The sequence below is a fragment of the Gallus gallus genome, chromosome 21 (genome assembly GCF_016699485.2).
Source record: "Gallus gallus isolate bGalGal1 chromosome 21, bGalGal1.mat.broiler.GRCg7b, whole genome shotgun sequence".
NCBI lineage: Eukaryota > Metazoa > Chordata > Aves > Galliformes > Phasianidae > Gallus > Gallus gallus.
The window spans coordinates 3,476,216-3,503,139 of record NC_052552.1 but is presented as its reverse complement, the minus strand read 5'-3'; the positions used below and the strand labels follow the sequence as shown (position 1 = coordinate 3,503,139).

General features: G+C 41.5%; 2 protein-coding genes across 8 annotated transcripts in view; one reads left to right on the top strand and one right to left on the bottom strand.

Annotated features, from left to right (window-relative positions):
- The window catches only part of CLSTN1 (calsyntenin 1), a 34,638-nt gene extending 20,827 nt beyond the window's left edge, over nt 1-13,811 (top strand). For 2 of the 5 annotated variants that reach the window (XM_015296821.4, NM_001197050.2), the window contains 11 exons: nt 328-449; nt 1,481-1,643; nt 3,558-3,608; nt 5,395-5,552; nt 5,971-6,119; nt 6,606-6,832; nt 7,232-7,402; nt 7,968-8,113; nt 9,614-9,749; nt 10,288-10,472; nt 11,193-13,811. In XM_015296821.4, coding sequence (XP_015152307.1) covers nt 328-449; nt 1,481-1,643; nt 3,558-3,608; nt 5,395-5,552; nt 5,971-6,119; nt 6,606-6,832; nt 7,232-7,402; nt 7,968-8,113; nt 9,614-9,749; nt 10,288-10,472; nt 11,193-11,387 — 1,703 coding nt within the window. In that variant the 3' untranslated portion in view covers nt 11,388-13,811. Of the gene's footprint in view, nt 1-327; nt 450-1,480; nt 1,644-3,557; nt 3,609-5,394; nt 5,553-5,970; nt 6,120-6,605; nt 6,833-7,231; nt 7,403-7,967; nt 8,114-9,229; nt 9,501-9,613; nt 9,750-10,287; nt 10,473-11,192 lie in introns of those variants that run through there. The other 3 variants (XM_015296823.4, XM_015296822.4, XM_040651096.2) reach the window with 2 other exon arrangements.
- Nucleotides 13,812-13,951: 140 nt separating this feature from the next.
- The window catches only part of PIK3CD (phosphatidylinositol-4,5-bisphosphate 3-kinase catalytic subunit delta), a 45,780-nt gene continuing 32,807 nt past the window's right edge, over nt 13,952-26,924 (bottom strand). For all 3 annotated transcript variants that reach the window (XM_015296888.3, NM_001012696.2, XM_025142519.3), the window contains exons 11-23: nt 26,218-26,277; nt 25,850-26,017; nt 25,073-25,194; nt 24,764-24,907; nt 23,965-24,064; nt 22,927-23,105; nt 22,578-22,687; nt 21,916-21,994; nt 20,938-21,105; nt 20,384-20,507; nt 19,059-19,204; nt 18,229-18,361; nt 13,952-17,648 (exon numbers count right to left, since the gene is read on the bottom strand). In XM_015296888.3, the coding sequence (XP_015152374.1) occupies nt 17,511-17,648; nt 18,229-18,361; nt 19,059-19,204; nt 20,384-20,507; nt 20,938-21,105; nt 21,916-21,994; nt 22,578-22,687; nt 22,927-23,105; nt 23,965-24,064; nt 24,764-24,907; nt 25,073-25,194; nt 25,850-26,017; nt 26,218-26,277 (1,671 nt within the window). In that variant the 3' untranslated portion in view covers nt 13,952-17,510. The remainder of the gene's footprint in view (nt 17,649-18,228; nt 18,362-19,058; nt 19,205-20,383; nt 20,508-20,937; nt 21,106-21,915; nt 21,995-22,577; nt 22,688-22,926; nt 23,106-23,964; nt 24,065-24,763; nt 24,908-25,072; nt 25,195-25,849; nt 26,018-26,217; nt 26,278-26,924) is intronic.

The following is a 26,924-nucleotide window of genomic DNA, read 5'->3' as shown; positions in this document are numbered from 1 at the left end:
ACATTTTCTTTCATCGTGGTAGGTGTATTATTCCAGCAAGGAAATCTAATTTTTGCGCCTCCACAAATAGCCTTATTCTTGATACTGCCAAAAATGCTTAGGATAACACATATCAGGTTTAGTGACAGCATTGGCTGCAATATATATATATATTTTTTCTAGGTGGAGATACTGTCTCTCTTAACATGTCTGATTTGCTTGTGCATTTGTTTCTATCAATTACTGGGGCATTTAAATAGGAATATTCAGAACTGGTGAATATATATATATTTTTTTTGTTCCTCATACTTAGAGGAGAGAATAACAATACTTGAAACTCTTGTGCAGATATGAATCGACACCACTACACGCTGTATGTGCACAACTGCCGCCTTGTTTTCCTCTTTCGACAAGATCCTTCAGAGGGAAAGACATACAAGCCTGCAGAATTCCACTGGAAGCTAAACCAAGTAAGTTTGGAATGACTGTAAAATGATAGAATGTAGTGAAAAACACTGGAGCCTAAACTCCCCAATAAGGTAATTATTAACAAGCATTATTTACAACTCCAGGCTCCTGATACCGAGTTCTGTGGTACCCAGTAGTATTTACTTTGTCATGAGTGTCAGGGATAGATGCAGCTATACCTGTTCAACTTGATTTTGACTTACTACTTTAGTGCTTTCATTAAATCCAATGGGATGCTCATGGAAATAAAGTCCAAGTCATTGTCCTGAAAGGCAGTAAAGTGTGGATTTTATGTATGAAAATAAAATTCCAAACTTCAGCTGTTGTGTCAGTTATCTTCACTAAATACACTATAAGACAATGCATGTGGAAACAGGAGGCATAAGCATTGCAGTTTGTTTATAACAGAAAATTAGTTCTAAGAATGCAACACTGTTGCAGATCAAAGTGTTTAATGGGATAAGAGATTGAACTTCTTAATACTTCTTCACACTGGAATAAAATCTGTGACATTTTACACATTGCCAGTAGTAGATACGCATATTATAAATAGTGATGAGTCAATTTGCATAATTAGGTATTTATTCCACAGAAATAGAGTAATATATCTCTTAGGGATGCAGGTACTTTCTCTCCTGTTTGGGATAAGAGTTGTCTGTGTTCTTTCAGTTCGTCTAATCTTAATTATTTTACATTTGAAAGCAGGTGCTATAATACCAAGTCATTTCTTTGTTATTACTATGATCTGCAGAGTTTATTTCTGTGGATTAATGATGATTATGATCGTGAAGAATGAGACAAAAGGGACTCAATATTTGGTATGCTTTTCCAACCTTCTGGGTCTCATCAGCTACCTGACATGAGTTCCATTCTGAGATGGTTTGAAATATGCTACTATGTTCTATTGTTCTATACAGGGCAGTGTATATTATTTTAATGGTAAATGTCCACCAGATCCAGTTATTCAACTGCAATCTTTTTTTTTTTCTTTTTTTTTTAAATTAAAACAATTTTTAAAACCTTTTTTATTTAGGTTTGTGACAAAGAATGGCACCATTATGTCCTCAATGTTGAATTTCCTGCAGTGACACTTTATGTAGATGGTGTTTCATACGATCCTTTCCCAGTGACTGAAGATTATCCGCTTCATCCTTCAAAAATAGAAACTCAGCTAGTAGTTGGAGCGTGCTGGCAAGGTAATACATTGTTAATACATTTAATTAGCTTTTTTTTTTTTAAATGAGATCTTTGTGGTTAGCCTAGCAATACATAGATAATCTTTCTGTTGCATGAAAGATAACTTCTGATGTTTCTTGCAGAATATTTTTGGGTTTGATTTTTTGTTATCTGATATTTCTTCTCTTAGTCATTTTTTCCACGAGTTGGTTTGTTTGTTTACTGGCTGTGTGTGTGTAGGAATGACAAAGGTACTCACCAAGTAGCGTTATATTGAAGAGGTTTCTCTGGTATGTGTGCGAATACAGATAGGTAACTTCTTCTTAAGAACAGTTGTAAGGTCCATCTTACGCTTCACCTTATTATGGAGAACACTAATTTCAAGTAGGTTGAATGGCATGTTTTAGAAGAAGTGTTCTCATAAATCAAAGTGTAGCCAGTAGACAATTCAGCTAAGCAACACAGCAATGCTGTCTCTTGGTATTTTATCAGTTGCTTATAGAAATGTAAGAAGCATCTGCTTTATTATGTACAGACTCTGGTTAAATGACAATATTCTGCAAGCCGTAAAATGCTGATTCATATTCTCTAGTTCTTGTGAAATCTAATCTGCAAACCTTGAGGGGAAAAAAGGTAGCAAGCATCTGACTGTGGAGCGCTGATAGCTGATTGCTGGAGATCCCTGTAACAAAGCTCTTGCTTTGCAGTCCTGAACTGAAATGTTTGGCTTGCTGACTAAATTACATCCTAGGTGGTATGAATTGATCTTTGGGTCAGAGAGAGCAATGCTAAATCATTCCTGTTTTGTTGTAGTTCATAATGTAGACTGTAGCTGCAGTCTGCCATAATGCAGAGAAGTAGCTTGTGAGTGACTGAGAAATGGAAAACTTTGGGACATTTCTATCAAATTAACAGTCTCAGCTTTTATAATGTCTCTTTTCTTTTTTTTTTTTTTTTTTTGAATGTTAAAGGTTTGAAGTGTGAATGGAGGTTAAATTATCAAAACATTTTCTCCATCAAGCAATAATTCTGGGAAGTTCACTATCTTTCAGCATTTATGTCATTTTAGTGTTAGATTCATTTTGTTATCACTGAGTCAGTTAATTATTTTCCCCATGATTCATCCCATATTCTGTTTGTAACTTTCCAACTATCTGTTCTAGCTCAAGGGGAAATTAGAGTGGCTGGTTTTCATGAGACTGCAGCTTGGGAACCAAGTTATAGCTGAGTATATGGATTGTGCAATGGCTTCCATATACTCTGCATTATAATAAAAGCATTTAATTTACAAACTTCTGTGCTTTCACACTGGCAACATTATATGATTCTTTAATTTCTTCTGACCTGAGTTTACTTTTTAATAACAGCACACCGAAACAGGAGCACTAAAAGTCTGGAATACAAGAGCTCTAGGGGCTGCCTTTTTAAAGGTTCCACCAAAGGTCTGATTTGTAGGCAATTAGAACACAAAAGGAAAAAGAGATCTGACAAAAGAGTGAAGTTAAAGCACAAGGCCATGATCTTTGCCTTACAAACATTGTTAAATAAGTCAGGCAGCCCAAAGTTATATATACAGCACACCTCTAGGTGAGGAGAAGTTGTGTGCTTTTAACATTTATTTAAGAAGGTTAAAAGCTGTTTTTGGGGTGGGTTTTTTTCTGTTTTGGTTTGTTTAGGCTTTTTTGCACACTTCCATCCGATAAATTGACTAGTCAGTACATATGATACTATTATTATTACTAGAGGATAGTTGTGTTGGTTAGTAGACCTGCATCTCATCGGTGATCTCATCAATAGTGAATTGTCTTGTCATGATTGCAACTTCTGAGGGACAATGGTGGTGTCTGTTTTCTGTGACCCAAGAGAGAATTTGCCAAACTGTAACGACCTGGTCGCTTCCCTCTTGTCCTATTCTTTGTCTTGCTTTTCTACAGAATATACAGGAAATGAAAATGACAATGAAACCCTGCCTGAGACCTCTGCAGGTTGCTGGAGTTTTTTCCCTACTGTTTTATGTCATTTTTAAGCCAAGACATTGCTTCATCTCACAGCATGAAATGCAGGCATTGCATTCGGGCCATTGACCTTCACATAATCCTCTCCTAGGCTTGTTTCTTCATTGTGCCTTTATTTCCAGAGCTTTGCCAGATGATTTTTTTTCATTGTTTCTTTTTTTTTCTTTTTTCCAACCAATTGCACACCCATGTACAATTTTGCCACCATTTGATTGCAGTGAAGTGGTGTAAAATAAGTGGCTGATGCAAAAATTATTTAGCTACAATTTATTTAATCCAGTTTCATTAAAATATAAATACACCTCATCCTATATGTATATACATATATGCATGAAGGTATGCTTGTGCCTAGCATAGAGTCATTCTGTAGTTTGGGAAGGATCTTTGCAATTGGATAGTCCTGCTCCCTACTCAAACAGTCTCATATTTACATCAGATTGCTGATATATAAATGATTCCCTCTCTTAATTGACAGTGGATTGGATACTCATCTGATGAGAAAACTCTTCCTCCCAGTTAGGTCTGGTTGGCTTCAGGTTTTTCTTTTCTTAGACATTTATAGTGATAGTTCGGTAGATTTTTTTTGTCTTGAGTTGAGGCAAGTTTGTTCTGTATAGTTTAAATATCCTGAAATGGTCTAAATGAAAGTGAGATGAGATTTCTAGCTGTGCATCGTGTTTTAGTTTGGCAAGGATGTAACTGAATCCAGGAGCTGTACAAGTCTAAACTGGAAATAAGATTTGTAACACAGCAATTAACTACTGGAAACTTCTGAGTTATGTCAGGGATCTTTCATTGCCCAGAATCTTTAAAACAAGCTTAGACAATCTCCTAGTTTATTAAGTGATGACTTTGAAATACAAATTTCCAGGTGGAGTCCTATGGCTGCCAGATACCGATTCACTCAGTGATCATTTGGTGTCATCTTCAAAAAAAAAAAATGTCAAATGCTTAGAAGACTGCAATTAACGTAGATGTGTAAAATTAAGTTACTTGAGTTTAAAATCCTTGCTTTACTTCAGTGCAGAGAAGAAGGTGCAGTTAGAAAGGACTCATTATCTCTTAGATATCTCCTACAGGATCAGCTGAATAGTAGAATTGTTTGAGTTGTAAGGGACCCTTAGAGGCCATCTGGTCCAGCTGCAGTGGACAGGGATACCTACAGCTCAGTCAGGTGCTCGGAGCCAGGCCCAGCCTGACCCTGAATGTTTCCAAGAATGGGGCACCCACTGCCTCTCTGGGCAACCTGACCTGCTGCCTCACACTCTGAGTGATGCTGTGAAGTTTATTTCTCTACTTTGAGCATAAATAGATCCTGAAATGATTGGCTTAGTCTAGAGAGCTAACAGCTTGAGGACTGATGCTGTTGGCTCCTACCATGGTAGGCACTGCTGCTTTTATAGAGAACTCTCTAGTTGGAGTTAATACCTCATTGTGAGAATTCAGGATTCAGTTCATTTAATTGGTTCTGAACACCACCTCGCTGTATGAGCAAAAGAAATTTGTTGTTATGGAAATAACAGTTCAAGATGGCCACACTGTCATGTTTGAAGGCCATATGCATGGTGAACTGTTTAATTCTTTCTTTTTGCTTGAACGTAATGACAAGGTTAACACCCAGAATGGATGAAAAACTAACATGCATGTCTATAATGTACTGTGGAGCCACAAAGCAAATTTGTTGTTTTACAAAAGAAAAAATGGGGGAAAAAAAAGTCAACATCTTTGAAGATTTTTCCTTTCTTTCTTTATGAAGGTGGTGAACTCCGCATGGCTCAGTTCTTCCGAGGCAATCTGGCAGGTTTGATGATTCGTTCTGGTAAACTGGAAAACAAGAAAGTGATAGATTGCCTGTATACCTGCAAGGAGGGGCTGGATTTGCAAATTGCCGATGGTGTTGGCAAAGGCGTGAAGGTAAAGTCACACATCAATGAAGTGGGCCGTGCATATTACTGTACTGATAATCGATGCAAATTTTGCAAGTAGTTCATTAGGGGCATCCTAACTAAAATAGGCGTATTTAATTGTGACACGTTGCATTAAAATTACATGAAAACTAGCAAATATTAGCTGTTTGTCTGTCTGATTACTTCACGTCAGAACTGTTACAAGTGCCTATATTTTCTTCCTGAAGGACAAAGTACTCTGTATTTGACTGGAAGAAGGAAGTGAAGCACAAGGCCCATAAATAATGTCCTCACTGCTTTGAATATAGATGTAACTATCCTAGTGCTTACCTGACTAAATAGGGCTGAACTTCTGTTTTAATTACCTGATCGTTTTTCTGTTTGTGTTCCCTTATTTATTTTTTTTCTCCCTTCTGTAATTTCAGATCCACATGAACCCTAGTCAGTCAGCAGTGACCATAGAAGGGGATGATATTGACAGAGTTGATAAGGCCATGCAGCACATTTCCTATCTGAATTCTCGCCAATTCCCAACACCTGGAATCCGGAGGCTTAAAATCACCAGTACTGTCAAGTATGTTCCTGAAATAGTGCTGAAATAATGCTGAAATAATGCTTCTCTGCATGGTGATATTGAGGCCTGAAAAAATGTTGACATATCTCAGTTCTGATACACAAAAGACTTTTACTGTATGTACTGTCACATTTGAATATGGCAGCTGTTCCCAATAGTGCTCTTTTCTTCCTAAGAATGTAGTAAGGAAGGTGTAAGAGATGAGAGATTTATCACTGAGAGGACATACCCAGTGTCACAAGCTTCGATGAAGTTGTTATCTGTAACTGTTAGTCATAGCATAGGAAATGGGGCGAAATGTTAAATGTAAGTAAAAATTAATTGTAAGATTGTTCCCTTGCTGGGGAATTCTTCCAACACAGTTGATGAATTTATCTAAGACTCTTGGGTCTGAGATAGAGCTTTTTTAATTTATTAAGCAATTACTGTGCATAATTGTGCCTCCCTTTCAAATAGCTGCCTTGACTGCTCTTTTGTATCTCATAGGTGTTTCAATGAAGAGGCCTGTGTCTCTATTCCTTCTGTGGAGGGATATGTAATGGTCTTGCAACCAGAGGAACCAAAAATCAGTCTGAGTGGCATCAACCATTTTGCCAGATCTGCTTCAGAGTTTGAGAGTTCTGAGGGTATTTCCCTCTTCCCTGAGCTCCGTATAATAAGCACCATTACACGGGAGGTGGAGCCAGATGGAGATGGGGATGAAGATCCTACAGGTAACATCATTTCTGCTTTAAACTCTTGCTTACCCTTATTCTATTCTGTGATCATGTTGAAGGATCTTCCTCTTGCAAAGCGATATGGATTTCTCCTGCAGTAAGAATCTAGTAGGGGCAACAAGATGTGTATTGCATAGGAAAAGGTGTAGGTACTCCGCTCTGAGCTAACAGAAATTTTCCTGGAAATGGTAGTAAGTCCAGGCCAATATCTCCGTGTAAATAATCCCTTATTTATCATTGTACCTGGAATACTTGGTCTCTTTACTTTCAGACCCAGATCTTAGTGTTTGATTTGAAAGAAGAGTTCTGTTTGTGTGGGATATTTTATAGTTTGTGGACTCTTGTGTACTTTCCTTTGTTTCTGCTCATCTCCTTGGCGGTTCTTCTACTTTTTAGTACAAGAGTCTTTGGTTTCTGAAGAAATCATGCATAACCTGGATACGTGTGAGGTGACAGTGGTGGGAGAAGAACTAAATCAGGATCAAGAAAGCCTGGAGGTTGACATGACACGATTACAGCAGAAGGGCATTGAGATGAGTAGTTCCAACCTTGGCATGATCATCACAGGTGGGACTTGGTTCTTTTGCTTATGTAGGAAAGGTGTGAAATCGGTGTGCTCAATAGATGGGTTGTAACGCCTTACTCCAAAAAAGCTCATTTTTTAACTGGAGTTTCAGGCTCAGAGGGGGTTTGCACCATCTTGTGGAAAATAGGTCATTTCTAGAATCCCCTTTCTGTGGAGGTTCGGTGTCCTATAAATTGCAGGTTACTTCTTAACTGTGGAAATGAAGTATACTTTGCCCCCTAGAAAAGGCTTTCTTCTTGCACAGATAATCCAGTGCTGAGGAGTGTGCATCATTCCTTTCTGTTTTGTTTTCAGAGTGTGTTACATATTCAAAAGAAAAGATTTTACAGGCTATCTGAATCTCGGATTTTACCACAGAGTAAAACCACAAATGTCAGTAAAGCCACGTGTGTCTGTCTGTCATAATGGTGTTACTTTTTACTCTGCTGACTGAAAACCTATCTGCCAAGAAAACTTGTTCAAAGAAAGGGAGTGTGATTTGTAGAGTATATGGTGTTGCACTTGGCTTTTGCAAAGTAATTGTTTTTCTTGTTTCTCTCTCTGCAGGAGTTGATACTATGGCTAGCTATGAGGAAGTCTTGCATTTGATACGCTACAGAAACTGGCACACCGTTTCTCTTTTTGACAGGAAGTTCAAATTGGTTTGTTCTGAGCTTAATGGGCGCTATGTCAGCAATGAGTTTAAAGTAGAGGTACGTAAGCTCTTCTGATTGCTGCGGGAGGTGCAGAGTCTGGAGGGATGGGTGGATGATAGTTGTCACCTCAACTGATGGATTATTGATCAATAAATCATTAAGATCTTTGTCTTGTAGATATTAATGTATTTGTGCATCTTAAGCAGTATTCTATATATATTCTCTTAATCCTACATTTCATCTTTAAGTGAGGCAGCCTAAACAGAGGTGAAGCAACTGTGGAAACTGTTGTGTTGTAGCAGAAGTAATGTGGCTGACGGAAGTGTGAAGGCAAAAACATTGAATTTGAAAGACAGCATATAAATTTTGGGGGGAAAAAAGTGAAGGAACTACTAGAAGTGCTGTGCTGACCAGAGCCCTGAGTAGCTTTATGTATAACTCACAGGTTTCTGTAAATGGATTTATTGGGCCCTTTACTGTTTAGATTGTGCGATCCTTCAAACACTGATAGTAAGCACTCATGTAATAGCATAGACAGGCTAGAATTGCACTTCTGCAGTAGAATAGAGGCTAATTATTTCAGCTTCTGGAACATGAAATTATTTTGAGTGGAACTGTCATGTACCTCTGCATCTTTCAGCTGTGAGCTTGAATTCCTGTCTTTTGAAGCTGACCAAAAGGGTGGCAGTGAAATTTAATGGTTATATTTACCATTAGTTGAGTGGATATGGTGGGCTGGGAAGTTAGGTTTGCAGAGCCTAACTAATTAATGTGGCTCGGTTTCCTGAGGAAATTCTCCGAGCTTGAGTCAGGATCTTCCCAAACTATTGAACTGCAAATGCTTTCCTTTTTCTATACTGAACTTGCTCTCTTCCTGTAGTGCAGCTGGTCAGGTACTATATCACAACAGTCTCCCAAAGCAGAGTTATATTTAGCTCTGCGTGTTTGGCAAGGAAACGTGAAATATGCTGTGTGACAGTGAGTTTGCAGTTGTTAAAAGTCAGCTATGCTAAGCATGGGTTAAACTGTAGAGAGAAGTTTTACCTTAATCCTTGGTCTGTAATACAGATTTTCTCTTCGCTGTTAGTTGAAGATAAGCAGCAGAATAAGAAAAGATGGGAAGGAAGAGAGTGTAATTAATGTGTCATACGTTTTTATATACTGTTATTTCAGGATTAAAATGGCTGGCTGCTGAATTGGATGATGAGCTGGCTTTACCTGAGTTATTCTCAAATACTGATGTCTCTGCAAAAACTTTGCCAGACCAACTAAAACAGATTTGAGAGCTCAGAACTGCAGGATTATGTGACATGAAGCTAACATAGGAGGAACTACTGCTTGGAATGCTTGTCCTCTGTGACAAATCATAGCTGTGGTCATTGAGAATGAGATGATTACTCAGGCAAATTAAGAAATCTTTCTTCTCCCCTGTTTGTTTTTTTGGTTTTTTTGTTTGTTTGTTTTTTGTTTTGTTTGTTTTTGTTTGTTTGTTTGTTTTTTGTCTCTTGAAAGGTCAACTTCTATTTCTAGAGTTTAACTGTTTCCTTTTGTACTTAGGTGAATGTTATCCACACAGCTAACCCCATTGAACACGCTAATCACATAGCTGCACAACCACAGTTTGTACATCCGGTGCACCACACGTTTGTTGATCTGTCTGGTCACAACCTAGCTAACCCTCATCCATTTTCAGGTAAGAATTCTCAGTCACAGAAGTTCTGCTGCTTTTTTTTTTTTCCTGGTGTTAAACTGATGCAGAGGCTTCTTGGTGCAGAGAGACTTTTTTTTCCCCCAGGGTTAAATCAGTGTGTTGGACTAATAAATGTAAGCAGCTTCTTGGTCCCATTCTGCTGTTGCCCAAACAAGGAGAAGCAGCTTGCTAGAGATTTATGAAATATCTCCCTGCCAGGAGGGCAGCCCTGCTGGTGCACACATTGGAAAACAGGAGGTGCACTGTTCTTAACAGGGACTATAAGACCTAGATAAAGGACTGTGAGGAACAGGGACATTATTTCCTACAAATAGCACAAGGAAAGAATTGCAGCTATTCCTTCAGTGTGTTCTACAGACTTTTCAGTGTCCTTGTGCAAAGTGCCTCTGTGAAGCTACCTATAATCTTTTCATAATGCCATTTCCCTCTTATAGGTGATGGGAACACAGAATTAATAATTGTCATTATGTGAAAATTGTGTATCAGTATCATCTAAGAAATTTCTTTCCTGTTGTTGCAGTTGTTCCAAGTACAGCCACTGTTGTGATTGTAGTTTGTGTGAGTTTCCTGGTTTTTATGATTATTCTGGGAGTGTTCAGAATCCGAGCTGCACATCAGCGAACAATGCGTGACCAGGATACTGGAAAGGAAAATGAGATGGACTGGGATGACTCTGCATTGACCATCACTGTGAATCCTATGGAAGTAAGACTGATGTCTGAGCACTTCACAAAAAATGCCCTCTTCCAGTTGTAACTGGTATGACTGTACATGGACAGAGAGTAGAGCAAAAGCAGCCATAGAACACAGAGAGAACAGACGTTAGCACTGTGAGTTTTTAATTGATGCTCCAAAGTGACAAATAAAAGGAGCAGTTCTGTTTGAGGCATGGCTTGTAGCTCTGTGATACGTAATGGGGCAGGAATCACTGGACTCCAGCATCAGGTGTTACAGGTCGGTGTCTAACACTGATGTTTCAGTGCTGTATGCTGCCTTCATCACCATCAGCTTTCTTCCCAAAGCATTGAAGTGTTGAAACACCATCTGTATTTATGATATTTATGTTTCTGTCTGCTGTGGTTGACATCTGAATTTTTAGAAAATCACAAGAAAAACGTGCAACCTTAATGTGTTACTCATGTAATCATACTGAAAGATCCTTTTCTGGTAGAATTTGAAGTACTGGGTTGTACTTAAGAGTGAATTTGCTTAGAGTAACAGGATTGATAGGAATGGTGCAGAACCAGAACAATTTAAATGAGCTTATTTAACTTTTTATTTTCTAGTTGCCTAATTACTGCTGAACTTCTCAAACAATAGGAAATTAATAGCTCTTTCTCAATAAGAGTACCTTGTGCTCAAATTCAAAAGGATTAAAGGAATTTTGACCAGAATGGTTTCAGCAGCTGCTTTCTGTCTTAACAGACTTACGAGGATCAGCACAGCAGTGAAGAAGAGGAGGAGGAAGAGGAAGAGGAAAGCGAAGATGGAGAAGAGGATGACATCACTAGTGCAGAGTCTGAAAGCAGTGAGGAAGAGGAAGGCGAGCAGGAGGAGGACCAACAGAATGTTAATAGACAGCAACAGCTGGAATGGGATGACTCTACCCTCAGTTATTGATTTTAGCTGTTCCCTTTGTCTTTGTTTCTGCTCTAGAAGACTCCACTGTAATACACTCCATTGTTCCCAAGGATTCATGGTGTTTAAAAAAAAAAAAAATCATTCTGGCCAGTAGATTCAACCAACACACACCCCAGTGTTTGTGTTCTGTCAGCTTGGTCCTGGTGCTGTTCCTAGAGTTGTAGTTAGCACCTCTTTTCCCTCAGCCATGCCTCAGTGACTGGATTTTTTTACACTATGTGAGGAACCACCTTGCACTTTTTCGTCATGTCATCTCAGCTAAGTGACTGCAGATCTGTAGCCATTGCACATGAATTTCTGAACTTTTTTTTGCTCTGTGAAACAATTCCAGCTTTGTTCCTTTTTGTCTTTCTGAAAGATGCAAAGATTGCTTGTTGACAAAGGGTAAAGCTGCTCATTTCAGCCTGTTGATTTCTTTTAATTTTTTTCCCAAGTTAGTGCATGTGTAAAGTGGCAGAATGAGGTTAATATGTAGAAGATTAACAGACTTTTTAATATTTTGTAAATATATTGGAATTATGTAATTATGTCATTTGTGGTAGTGAAAACAGGGGTTGGGGTTTAAAACATGCTAAAGTAAAAAATCATGAAGCATGAAATAATACAAGTCTCATACTGCTGCAGCAGGAGCACGGGCACAGTTATCTAGTGTAGATGTGTCAGTAATACAGTGTCCTTGGCCTTGACTGCCGTGTTCACTCATGCCCTGCTCTGTCTTTCGGGTTTTTTTTGGTCTCCAATTTCCTTTATATTTGCAGGGGGAACAGACAAGCTTGTGAGAAACTGTAAAGGCTTTTAGGAACTTCTGCAGAGGTTCAACTGCCCTGCCTAACAGTTTGTTGGTTTGTTTTCTTGTCGTTTTGTCATTTTTTAAAAAAATTTCCAGTGAAGTTTTAGCATAAGCACTGTTTAAGTTATTGGGAGAAGAACACTACGTGGATGGTGGGCAAATCAGGCTGTGGTGTGCTGGCACAGCACCTGCTTACAGTGAGGCTGCCTGTGGTACAGCGATGGTCTGTTGGTATTGCTGGTAGAGTGCATTTTGTTTAGTTGATTGGTTGTCCCACTGGTAACTGAAGCTGGAAAGCCTGCAACCTGTGTACCTGCACACCGTGGCTACCAGTCTACATAGATAGGTATTGAGTTTTTTTTTTGACTGTTCAGTTTTTCTCATTTGGGAATGGGAGGGTTGGGGCATAGCTGATACCATTTCTATTAACGCACTCCTGCTCATTCCCTGTAGCTCCTTGTACAGTAACTTGGACTGTTGGTGTATTAAGCCTTTGTTTACACTTAGTAATTGTGTTTTCCTGCTGGTGAAGCTATAGAATAAATTATCCAACCAGAAAACCTTGGGAATCACATTAATACAATTCCAAGTCATGGCTGATTTTGGTTGTTTCCGATGAAAGTTTGAACTTGGAATTGCAAAGGACTTCTTAAAAAGAAATGACTGAAAGGTACGAAAAGTAAGTTATGACCCCATGGTGGAGAGTGCTAGTTTTTTGTAAGGCAGGGCTTGTCCACTTAACTTTATTTGTCCTATGCAGAGCCTCGAATAATGAATATCTGCTTACTTGATTTGTTTTTTGTTACGTTTAGAGGTGGATTAAAGAGTAACTTGTTTTGCTTGTAACAGGAAACTAGGACTCCATTCACTCCTCAGCACGGTAAGCAAAGTTCCATTTTTTTGTATGTGATCTGCCCATGTTCCAGGTGCACACAGCTCATGTCCCAGCAGGCTCGTTAGTGGCCATCAGGGAAACATTGCACTGGATAAGCCTGCTAGAGGAGCAATGAGAAAGCCAGGTGGTGGGAAGGGAGTGGGAGAAAAAGGGTCATAACTCAAAGAGATAAAGATTGGTCCAGATGTTTATAGTTTTGATTTTCAGAGCAGACCTCTTCTTAGCGCGCATCTTGCCTCCTGATGTATGTAATGGGATCTAATGGTGGGTTTTACCTGGGGGTAACAGACTTGACTCTGTGGAGTGCCTTTTACAATACTAGATGGACCTGGAAGCAGGAGGGAGAACCCACCCAACGAGCTTACTGTTTTTTGTGTTGGCTTTTTTTAATGTAAAATTTTAGATTTCTAAAATGGGGAAATGGTTTTGACTACTTACGTGGTAATATAACTGCTAGTTTTAAGTTAACTGGGAAACTTTTAACTTATGTCTGACAGTTGTCTTGTGTTAATGTGTAGAAGACTTATCCTTCCATATACTGTCACTGTAGCTGCTGTATTTTAGACTAAAGCTGATCATGAGTTAATGGTAATACTGAGAGGTTGTGAACGTCCTGATGCAGTTAGTAGCCACTGTGGGTATAACTCTTCAGATGCATATATTGGTAAAAGGTCAGTTTGGAAAGTCTATAAGCTACAATAAATTTCTGGTTCTAAAAGTTGCTTGCATTTATTTCTTCCTGAATGGAATAGAGTTGAGTCAAATCACCCTAACTGTGTATTTGTTGGCCTGGAAGTAGAGTTTGGTTTTATTTTTGTTGATCTTTCATGTGTAGGAGCACTGGGGCCTCCACTGGTGTGCAATTTAATCCTTTTTTATTTATTTACAAAACACGTACCTAGAGCAACTGAGAAGTGAAACATGTAAACACACTCTTGTTACAGAACCATGGTTTGGCTTAAAAAAATACTTTTCTTTTTCCAAGGCAACAGAATAAGAACAATCAGTTTATACAGAATTAAAATCACAAAAACCATCTCTAAATAAATAGAAAGGAGTATCACGGAGCGTATTTATAAAGCAGAAGGTATTATTTACAGTGAAACATGATATCTTTGAAAATGATTTAAGTTTTCATCTTCGGTACAGCTCAAATCGCTGGAAAGCATCAGGTGAGCTATTGTGTAAAGCTGGAGACAGCAGCTCTTCGCTGCCCCGTGCAGCCATCAGAGCTCCATTCAAGATGCTGTCCCAGGGGTGCGCAAGGGAGGAAATCCACTCAATGACTCATCAACATTTTTACTGCTTGTAGGAAAGTCAGCTTTGTTGATGGCGTAACCTAGCTGTAAAACCGTGCTGAATTGAGACGCCTTTGGAATGGCTCAGCTCTAGCAGTTGATGCTGATACAGCTTTGCTTTATTGCACTTTTACAATGGAAGGACAGATGACAGGAGCCACTGCTGCTTTGTACTTCTGGAAGCAGGTAGGAACTGCTGTGAGCCTCGGATCAAAGTACCTGAGCACACCCAAGGAACCTGCTAGCTAAGACTGCCTTGCTGCACTATGACACGGGATCCTGGCTTCCCTGCTTATAGCAGTGTAAGATAATTGTGTTTACAGTTTTGTAGCATGTTTCTTCCCTCCCATAAGATTACTGTGGTTGCACTGCCTCTCAGATTGCTTGTGGCCTAATATTTCTGCATGCTGTCTGCACTGTGAGTTAATTTAATTAGGAAACAGCAATATTTACCTGGTCTCTTAAGATACAGCAAAGTCGTGTGGCCACGGGCACCTCTGCAAGCAAAGTCCAGGTACAGCACCCCAAGGAGAGAGCACAGAGTAAATATGTGTGTCATGTTTTATGATTTTTCCTCCCTACTGAGGAAGCAGTAATTTAAGTGTGCGCAATATTGTTTTCTCATTGTCAGGTTAGTATTCAAAGAGCTCTAAATTCTACAGTATTTTTTTTCTAATAGCAAAGCAACTGAAAGAGATTGCTTTTGCATTTCCTATGTAGTCCTTAATTAGGATCTCTTCCTACCTGCCTGTATTCTGTGACTGTGGCACATTTCCTGTATTATTCCAATAAGGTGGAGTGCAGAATGCTCAAATATGGGTTTGAAACCTGAGATCACTCACTGACTGCTGTTCAACTCAAGGAAACCTTGAATTATATCATAGACTCAGGAACAAACATATCAGAGAAAGTAATTATACTGTATTACTCTCTTCACTGACAAATATAATATCTACTGGTACTTTCTACAGAGGTAGGAGTTACTTTGAGGCAGTATTAACTCAGCTGTGCAGCTGATGAAGAACAAATATATTTGAACTCGTGCTTTTAAAAAAGCACTGGGCTCACCTGTAGTATAGGGATGCTGTTTTTTTGGTTTGTTTGCTCTGAAGTACAGGGCACCTCATTTTAATGCATTAAAAAGAGCTAAAAATCAAGAATGAGTTAAACTTATGTCCTGGATGCAAGAAGAAATGAAATTTACCCCATAACAGGGAAGATGTATTAGGAATAAAAAGGCAAATTCAGCATCTGTCCTAAACTAGCTATTTTTGAGGAAATGTTTGGCAAAATTAACTCAAACCAGGCATGAAAGCTTAAATTTACATGAGAGTAGTCCATCATTTGACACGTTTCTTGGAAAAAAGGATGGGCAGTGCCTGTGTTTCTTTTCTTTTTATCTACTTGAGTCCTGTAAATTAACCATTGCTCAACCCAGGTCAGGGCATGCAAATCAAAGAGATAATTCAACTTTAGGGATGTCGTGAAAATCTGACTCTCATTCTTTAAAAGGCAGAAATGATAGCACCTCTCGAGGAACACGATGATGTGAAGAACACGGGGGATTGAAGGGAAGCACCCCAGGGAACTGCTTAAAGGAAGCAGATACTGACCAGACTACTTCTCTTCCAGCATGACCCACAGGCTGCAGCCTGCCTGATGCACCTCAGTTTGCTCATGGGAGGCACTGAGGGACAGCAGTGGCTCCTGTTCATCTGTCCCTGTGCAACACCAGTGCTCAGAACTGCCAACCAGGTGAGGACATTAGCTGGAGACAAAAATATGACACAGGAGTAGAAATAGATGATTAATGGCACCTTGTGGAAGAGGGGACAGATCCTCCTGGGTAAAGAGACAGAGGCAGCCGTGACAACAGAAGGCTGGAGCAGTTTGTCCAGTGTAGGTACCAGCACAGATGACTGCACCTTGCTCTTTGGCTGAACTCCCCACTCACAGTCTTTGCACCCCAGCTGTATTAACAAACAGAGCTGTGTACCTTAGCTGACAGCATATGGCTGAAGAGAGCAGGGGAACAAACTTTTCAGATGAACTGAGATGCAATTCTCAGTACTAAACCCACTCATCTGGCACTCCTCTATCTTCACACAGGAAAGCAGCCTGGCCAAATAACTTAAGCACAGAGTGGTACCATCTGTCCCATCTGACGCTGGGTTACAGCGTTGTATCCCAGTAAGTACATAAGCAAGTGCAGGCCAGTGCCCTCCATGTATGCATCAGAGGGAAACCAGGTGGCAAACTAGCTGTAACACCCCACCAGGAGGTACGTTCAGCAACCAATGGTACATGCCCGTTGGCACAATTTTAATGTTTTCAGGCTTAAAAACAGAACAAATGCAGAAAACAAGAAGCTGGCTGAGTTTAACCTAAGGTCTGCTTTAAGAAAGCAAACAAACGTACCTAACTCAAGTTAGGCCAACCCAAGCACCTCGAGGCATGAGATTTTAGGCAGCATCTCAGAGCTCTCTGGCCTCTGCAACAGAGAGACAGTAATGTGATCGTATGGATTTATTTATTCTTTTAATTCTGTCACAATGCAGAATAAAAAGTTTGTACAAGTTGGTTTCAGAGGAGATTGAGGCTGACCTACCTTGGTGTACACTGAAACAGGGTAGGACGGATCACGTAGTGAGTTAAAGCCTGAGCTGTAATGGTAGAGGCCTACAACAGCTGTGCTATAAGAGCTACAGCAGAGTAGCTGTTCAGTGTTTAGCTGAATTGTCAAGAAAAAAAACGGTAGCACACTTACTGACTTCAAAGTATATTGAAACTGCCTGAACTCTTCCATTAGAAGATGTATTTGAAACTTAACGAATTGTTAAGGATACGGTACATCTACCTACCTTTCACTGTTTGCAGTAATTTTATTGCCTTGTGCCTCTCCCTTGTCACCCAAAGATCTAGTGCAGGCATGATTAGGTGGCTGATGACAGTCCAACAACTTTCAGTGATGCAGAAAGGTGTGATCTCTGGGACCACGGGTGAGGGATCTTGAGCACGGCAACATTCATCAGTCTTCTAAAATCAGTCTACGATCATTGGATTCAGTGCAAGTGGTTGTACATTCTCATGGGGCAAGTGTGCAGGCTGACTCCATCCCTCTACTGTCTGTTATCTTTGGATACATTGTGTGCCAGCCAGTTCACTTTGGTTTTCCAGCTCTCTCGTAGGGCTTCATTAAACTTGAGTCTGAAGTGTTTCAGTGCCTCTTCATCTGTTTTACCCAGAGCCAGGGAATCCTGAAGGTAAGAGGCAGAATTCAATGTAGCCTCACTCAAAGTACAACTGAACCATTAACTGCTAAACTACCAAAATACTTACTTGTTAAGAAATTATGTAGTGAAAAGAGCACTAAATAGCAGACAAATAGCCATTAATTGTTTTAAACAGTTACTGAAGTTGCACAAGATGATTTTTCATTGCAATACACGTGTCCTACTTGTAACTTAGGAGTAAGAAAACATTAGGTTTCTTAGTGCTCTTGTTCCAGAGCTACTCTCTTTCAGATGGACAGAGCTAGGTTATTAAATTTAAGGAGTCAAGCTGGCAAAAGGAATCAGTGCTCAACCGAAGAGCTGCACCCTTCCCTGCGAGCTGGTTCTACAACATAACATGCCTTATTACCCCTGCAGTGAAGGATCTGATGGATTTCTTCCCTGAGCACCAGTACCTGCCATTTCTGACATCCTGCATGGGAGCCACGGACATTTACTCATTTTTTGCTGTTCAGGTGCTTTGAAGAACTTCCCACCTTCCCCCCTCCTGAACTACACAACCAGGTATTAAGTTTCAGCCACACCTGGGCTCTGCTTTTCTTACCTTAAGGTACTGAATGTCTTTAGAGCAGGTGAGCTCTGGCAGGCCAGCAGCTTTCATCAGTGCAAACAGGTGCAGGAAGAGAGGACCGTGGCGCCTCAGAATCATGTAAGCTTTTTCACAATAACCCCTGAATCTATTCAGAAAGAAAGATGAGGCCAATAACTGAAGGTTGCAACACTGACTAATATCTTGCTTTATAAAATAGCGAGGCCTATTGTCTGCATCAACGACTACCTTTTCACCTGCTCTAAAACACAATCATTTATTTGTTTTACTTTGTATATATTGAAATGGACTAGCTAACGTTTGTAAGTTATTCAGCTATTCCATTTAACAAGAGCTAATGGAATACATGACTGTGTTGGACTATTGAGTCCAGGGATCTCCACAGCCACAAATGGAATCCAGCTATAGTTCCAAGAATGTGGACAAAGGACCACTACACCAGCACAGACACAAGTGCTGCATTCTCTCTCCTTTGGCATTCTGCTGCATAATGAGGTCTGACAACTCCAAGGTGTGGTTGGACTCCTCATAGCGTCAGTCCTTTGTAAAAGCCTTCTGTACCCCGAATACTGAGCATCAGAAGGCAACAATGTACAGAATTATGGAAGACTACAGAGGGGTTTGTTACCACAAGCAAGAGTACAACATCCCAAATGCTTCCAAAATGAGTAATGAGTGCTTTATGTTCATTTCATACTAACTTCTGCATTCAGAATTGTTGTTGTGCTGCTTTGTAGGTAGCTCTAATGGTGGAAATAGTGGAAGTAACTTCAGAGAATTTGGACCGTAAAAACCTTATGTCAAATTAAACTGCTAACACTCACCTTTCAAACTTCTCACTGTTGTTTGTTTTTCCTTGCTGGATGACGTGCACAAAATCGTAGGTTAAGATGAAAGGAACTCGTTCTCTATTAATACCAAATTTGGTCTTGAAGTTCCCCAAAAAGTGACCAAAATCAATATGGAACAGCTGGAAATAAGGAAGAAAAAATTGTTTTCAGAATAGTACTGCTCCTCCCAGGTACTGTATTCAAAAGATACGGACCACAGCATTTTGGGAGGGAGAAAACTGACCTGTCCCCTGGCACTCCTCTGGGAGAAGAGGCAATGTTTAATTGCCAAAATATTCTCTAGTGTAATTAGAGAGGTACATGAGAGCGGTACCTGCCTCTCCAGGTCTTGGTATAGCTGAAAAAAGTGTTCTGTTCTTTTCTGTTAATGCTGTCTTATCCTAGCAGTGCAATCTGGAGTCCCAGATAGTATGTGAAAACAAGATCTGTTTTGAAGCTGCTACCAAACGTTACTTCTTCAGGTACAGCTTCCCCCCAAAAAACAAACAAACAAAACTATAAAGCAAGTGAAGCATTCTCATCACCGGTGCAGCGATGGGAAGGAAGGTCACAGCACAATCACGTACCTTTTGCAGAGCTGCTGTAAAACCCAAAATGTATACAGACCCCAACCGTGCATAGAGCAGAGCATCAGCTCCCCCAGGTGGACAAATAACAGCAGCCCTGCTCTGAAGAAAGCTGCATCGGCTGCTTCTCCAGCACTGTTTTTTATATTGCCAGAAGCGCAAACCTCGTGTCATGGTGCTTCCTGCTGCTAATCATAGCCCAGGAAGGGAGGTTGCTGCCTTGTTAGTGAATGACACAGTGGCTCTGCAGTCCTTGCAGTATCAGTGTGAAATTAAAACCATACTGACCGTGCAGTCATTTTTTGAAAAGTCTTTTTCCTAGGAAAGCTATAAAAATCCTGGACAATAACTGAGGCTCTTACCTCACAACTACAAGCAATCTGTAATTCTGCTGAAGCCAAGTATGTCTTCCAGCCTGCTAAGTACAGCGCTCAGTTTTGTATCTGCAAATGATTTTTGGTCTGAGACTGTAATTTCAAGATTAACAGCGGCCAGATAAGAGATTACTCTGACAGCTGGTGGCAGTGACACTCACTTAGAGAAGAACATTCAAATTCTGAAGCTATATTTACCCTCTCTGTGATGGAAGCTATTGAGAATTTTTGTCCAGTCTGCCTCTGCTGGAAGGTGCATCCCTTAGCAGCAGAATTGCACCGGGATGTTTCCACCCATTGCTAAGCAGCATTCATGCACCTCTTCCAGTACTTCAGCAGCAGCAGTCAGGCCCCATACCTGGCCGGTTTCCCGGATCATGATGTTATCGCTGTGCCGGTCACCTATCCCCAGCACGTATGTTGCCACGCAGTACCCTGCACAGGAAAGAGTGAACTCCTCTATAGCTTGTTCTAACGCATCCCTAAGGAGAAAAAGATGAAAAGGGAATTTTACTTTGAATACCAGGACTTCACGGCTGGAAAAGCTGTTTTTAAAGGTTCTCCCCCACTCCGCAGACCTGCAGAAGGTAAGAGAATTATGTGCCTGAATTACTTGCTGTAGTGTTTTCCACTCAGTGTGGCCATCCATGCTATACAAGAAGCAGCTGGAGTAAAAACTACCCATAATTGGAGAGGTCAGAGTAATAATTCTGTCCCCAATCTCAACTAAACTAGTTCAGTATTAACTCAGATCCCTTCTTACTCTGCTAGGTTGCAGAGCTCCCAGAGATCTCACGGGACAGGCTGGAAGCATGCATAACTGAAAGAAAACATTGAGGAAAGCAGAAGCAGCTTGTCTCTCACTGGAAGGAAGTAGCAAAGCAGCACTGAGTAAAAGCTAAGTCCACATACCCTGGGTTCTTGGATTTCAGCCAGTTTAGCAGTGCATCCTTGTTGAAGGCTGCAGTGGCAGCCATGTTGCTCTTGTTCAGCTGGATGTTAGCGATGGTATCAGAATGCATGACTACTTCTATCAGCCCAGTCTTGTCTCCTGTGGAGAGGCAGCCATAAGGAGTCATCCTGCAGAGATGAAAGAGACCCTTCTGCTGAAATCTTGCCTGCAATTGGGATGTCTCCATTTTCCAGCTTTTCCTTATCTGCCATATCAAGAGCAAATCGGTAGAGAAAAACTGTCCTTTTGGCCTAAGCTTCAAATTGGAACCAAGGAAAATCCTTCAGTGTGTCGAGCCGGCAATGGAACCACATCGCTGAGCACCCAACCACCTTCACCTCCTGTGCTTCAGAAACGTGAAAGGCAGTTGGGATGCACAGAAGACAGAGGATCTTCCATCTGGCAGCTTGTCTAAGCCAACTACCAAGCACAGATTTATTCTTCACATGGACAAAAATGCAGCATAACTATGGCTTAACAGGAAATTAGCACAAGAGCGTGATTTAAGCCCAATACCACTTGTATCCCAACTGAACAGTTGTGCAGCCCTGGCTCTAGCACCAGCCATGAACTTCAAGTTCAGTAACAGCACACATCACCAACCTCTGCTTGCTGCCAGTGAAATTCCACAGCCTCTGCTGGCAGACTGTATCTTAGTTTCGTCCTCCTTACTTCATTCTTCCCTAAACCGTGCTGTGTGGGAGCAGCTGCAGAGTTCTATCTTAAACTGCCTGTGTCCCTTCTCCCTCACAGTGCATTTAGTTGGGAATTTCCAATGGCCCAACTATTCCTTCCCCCCTTCTCACTACATTTCTATTCCTCAAACCTATCTCAGAATACTGGACAGACCTGGCAGAGACAAAAGCAGCTCGCAAGCAGCATGGCTGTACCCACATGATCTATCATTGCAGCCAGACATCTGTATGCACATTACTCACCTCAGGTCCAGGCCCTCCTGCTTCCACAGAACGTCCATCAGTTGGATCATCTGCAGAGTCAGCATGTCCTGGCGCAGATCTATGCAGCGTTACAAAGGAAGAGAGGTTCATTAAGTACCTCCCCATTTTCCCCTCCTGTTCTCTTGCAGGCTAAACTTGCTCTGCCCTTGGAGCAGGATGCTAGAAGGGCCTTTGCCACCTTTGTCTTGCAAGCAAACAATGTCTTCACAGTTGAGTAATGCAGTACCAGTGTAAAGCTACTGTTAATCCTGTCTATTTAATGGAGATAAATGCTGCCTCACTTTGCCACAGCTCTTACCACAGCAGACAGTGTAGCACTTCCCTAGAAGTAATCTCTCTGGCCACAAGAGGAGTAGGGTTACTGTTGATCCTGCAAGGCCCTCACAGCAGGTTCCCTTTTAGTGTGTCTGGGAGTATCCAGTTATCACTAACTGGTACTACAGTGCCAAAATACTTTATTGAAGGCAGCAGCAAGTGAAATGCAGACCAGAACTTTCTACATCTCCAGCTTCCTGTCAAAAATCTCCAACACGCTGACAGTGCTTGTTGACATGACATCTTAATGGTCCATACTTAGGCCCATTCACCACAACAAACACTTGAGACTATTATGCCTAGAAAGCATACCCTTAAAGACTTACCATCTCCATTTTTAAAAATGATACCCACTCCACCTCCACCTGTCTCTTCATTATTAAAAACAATCCATAAGGGTTTCATTTTGGAATCCATAAACGTGCACTGATCCACACTAGGGGAAACAAAAATACTATCAGTATTCCTACCTATTAGAAATTTTTGTATCTAAGCTGCAATTTCAACAGCATCCAGAATTGCTAATGGACAGAGAAAACATTAAATTGGAAAGTCTGAGAACTGAAAACCAACTGCCATGAGAAAAGAGGGCCTCGGAGTAACCAGAAACCTGGCTCTACTGCTGAGCAAAACCTGCAGCACAGGAGGAGGAAGAGATGTAGCTATATCACTTACCAAACTTCAGTGAGGATAATGCTGGGGTTCAGAGGGGACTGGAGGTGGGAAAGTGCTTCGAGGTAAGTTTCCTGCTTCATGCACACATGCATCATCTCCTTGGCTTGAGGCTTGGTGGCCTTTGGAGAGCTCAATTTAACAAACTCATTCAGAGCCTTCATCTTGCTGAGTGCTTCTCCCTGCAAACAAATGGATGAATAGAGTAGGGTTAACAAATAGGAAATGCCTGAAGAAAACACAAGAATTAGAAAAATCCACTGTGAAATGCAGAAATGGCTTCTATCTCTTATTTACTCCTCAACATGTGGCAATTTCATGAACTGCAACAGAACAAATTTAAACTTTCTGCTTTAGAGAAGTTCACAATCAATTATGGGTATTCTGCTGGGCACAAATGCATTGCAAGGTAACGACTGCAGTCCTAAAGACCAGGAATAATGAACAGTGTCAAGCACCAGAGGGAGATGTGAGGTGCACTGGCTACAGGCATAAGGATGAGTTCTGTAGCCCGTGCCCTACAGTACTGCTGGGGAGTTCTGGTTATCCAAAAGCACCACTCTGTCCTGAGAGCAGACACAGCTTTGGTTTGTGGGCACATTGTAGCTCTGACTTCACGTATGCAGTCCCTCATATCTGAAGTAGCTACTGTGATCCTGACAAATAAAAGTTTAGAGGCAGTAATGAACAAGATTACCTCCACACGGCAACTGAAAGAAAGAATGCACTGCTCCAAATCAGGCAGTGAATTTTAATGATATCCTACTAAATGGCAATTCATTCAACTCATCTAATAACAGCAGTCTGAGCATTTCAAGCCATCCTAGACACATCTTGCAGTTTGGGACATGTGGGGGTGAGAGATGAGCAAAGTCACACGTGATGGGGAACTCCAGGCTCTTAATACTATATGCCAAAAACAATATAGCAGCTGCAAGGCTCTTTCTGTATTACTGATAACATTAAATTGGAAAATCTAAGAGCTGAGAACCAGCTCCAAGCAACAGGGATGACAACCTTATAGCTAAAAGCAATTCTTACCTGTTTCATCAAAACCTTCATATGGTGGGTGCTGCCCCTGCAGTACGCTTCCAGGATCAAGCCAAACCTCAAGGCAACTGCAGGGACGTGCATTTCTGACCTAGAGGAAGAAGGGAGGTTAAAGCAAACCTGACTACCACAGCAAGTGACTAACTCTGCCATTCATGCCAGCACAAAGCGTGTACGTGTGTGCAGGGGGCTGTAGGAGATGTTAGCTGCTGTTCAGTTCTATGCAGTAGAGAGGAAAAAAAACACCGACCCCAGAAGGTTTTATAGTAAAAACACTGCTTGAAGTTGTGAGATATCTTTGTCCGTGATTAAAATGCTAACCACTTAATTGAGAAGATTATTTAAGGAGTGAGGATGATTCAGAGCCTATGGCTCGGAACTGGCAGGTGGCCAGGGATGTCCAAAGTAAATTTCTACTCTGGGCATATAGATGAAAGTTCCAAAAACAGAACCTAATCCAAACAAAGCACCTCCCCTCTCTGCCACCTGGGGAAGAACAAAAACAAACAAACAATCCAAAACCGATCAACCAAAAAATTTGGCATCCTCCTAGAACAAGCCTTATTCAGTCTCTCAAATAGCAAACAGCAGCTCCTGGGGTTTGGTAATCCTGTCAGCAAAGTCCCATCAATGCTCTGCTGAAAGATGCCAGCTAACTGCCCTTAGATAAATACCCTGGCATCCACGTGTGCCGACATGCTTGCTATTTCACTTCACAGTGCAATGAGGAATCCAGTAAACCCTGGTCTCACTCGATTAGTAAGCAATAGCCCGAAACATCTGCTCTTACCTGAGGTGCCAGAATAGGAAGTGGCCGATCTTACGGTTGGATAGCGCCCTGTCCAGCAGGAACTTGGTTAATTCACAGTCTAAGTAGGATTCATACTTGAGCACCTGGACCAGCTGCAGCAGATATTGGAACAATTCATGATCTCTGTGGACAGAAAGCAAAAATAAAATACAACCTCATCTGTACTGCAATGTGTGTGCTTACAAGAACAGCATAGAAAAAGCTGTCAGCCTCGTTCACAGTCCTCCTCCGCAGCCCTGAGCATACACAGAAAAGGGGCTCTGCAAATCCCTCGTGGTGAACACTTACGTCAGCTTCTTTAATGAGTTGATAGCAAAGGAGCCAACATAACGGTCAGGGAAGCTAAAATCCAACAGCTCTAAGGCATTCAGGACAGGCAACTCTGGCCAGGTCTGAAGCAGGGAAATCATCTGTAATTAAGAAGAAAAAAAAAATGATGACTCATTAACAGTTCTACTGCAGGAAGAGCAGATCCTTCGTGTGGTGGGAAACTATCCTAGTCACTACAGATACCTCAGGGTCAGTTTGCAGACATCATGTTAAATACCAGTCTCTGGAAAAAGCACTGTTCTGTAGCATAACTGTAGAAAGGAAGGGGACCTTTAGATGTTCCTGTCAGAGCTCTGGCAGTGAGGATGGATGGGACACTGCCCCTGACTGATAAGTTCTCAGTGCATAAGATTTGCTGACCACCTGTAGTGGGTTGTGGCTGGCCCCTCACCATCTAATCCAGATCCTATTTCTGGCTGTGAAATCCACTGACTGTTTCTGCCTCCAGTTTCCTCCTTTCTAGAGAAAACAAGCACTACCCTTCTGGTCAGTACTGGGGCTGAGACAGCACACAGAGCCAAACCTCAGCTTGACTGGGTGCCACTCAGCATACAAAGGCATTCACAGCAACTGAGAGAGAATGGAAACTTTTGCTGAGCTCCAGTGATGCCAAACCTACCTGCACAGGGGCACTGCCAAACACCTCTGGTTAAGCTGGCCTTTCAAATGTAACAGGGGTATAGACACAGAAAAATTCATCAAAGACGTGCCCTGCTGCAACTCCAGCATCCTCACCTGGGCCACGTCTTCATGCTTGTTCCATTTGGTGATGGTAAGGAGCTTTGCCAAAGCTTGTGGATATTGGTCACGGATATCATATCTCATCTTCCACACCAGATCTTTCTCATGCTCATAGAGCTCAGTGTGGTTCCTCCGCTCCAGTATTTCCTTCAGTTGCAGCTTCTGCTCATGGGAATCACAGCAAAGAGCATACAGAGGGCTCAGCCTCAACCCAAAGGGCTTGCTCAGCCCAGAGAGATGCAGTAAGACTGGGGTATAGTGAAAAATGCTGGCTGGGGGTAAGATGGAGATATGACTTAATCTAAGAAGCCAGGCTTGCACATAGCTTGCACACAGCAAAAAAGCTGATGACAGAGACTCACCTCCTCTGGATCTTCTGGTGCAGAGCGGGGTTGTTCTCCATTCCTCCCCAGCTCCAGCAGCTGGAACACAAATACAGAGTCTGAGAAAGGCTCATTTCCTTTGTACTTCCAGCCTGCTATCATTTCAGGCATTTATGCTGCGTTAGAGACTCGTCACCTCTGAAGAAGGGAATCGTTCCTCTCACAGCCCTGATGTAGGAAGTACACTCAATGGGAACCTCTGCTCAGAGGTGTAACCCAACTGCACACAATGCCCCTTTCCCCAGCAGTGATGAGAATCAAGGGATGAGTCCTTCCTCCCAAGAAAAGCACATCTACACACCCACATGGTCCGTGCATGGAGCGCTGGCTCACTAAACTCCAGGTCAGCAGGAACCACTCCAGGTTCCTACAACTGGCATGTGCTTTCCAAACAGCCAGCACTGCCCAAGGAACCTTGCATGCTAGCAATCTGTTAAAGGTGCTAAGCCAGAATATGCATCATGGATGAGTCCCTGGCAAAGCAGACCTCCTTCCTTTCCTGCAAACGGGCACATTTCTTCTTCCACTTTAAAAGTGTGGCCAGCTGTAGCGACAGATGGAAAATTCTCATACCACACAGCATGTTACCATTCTGTGCTGAAAGGCACAGAGCTCTCTCCTTTCACTCATTTTCCACTTATTCCTCTTCCATTCTATAGAGCCCAGTGCTGCCTGCAGTTTAAAGG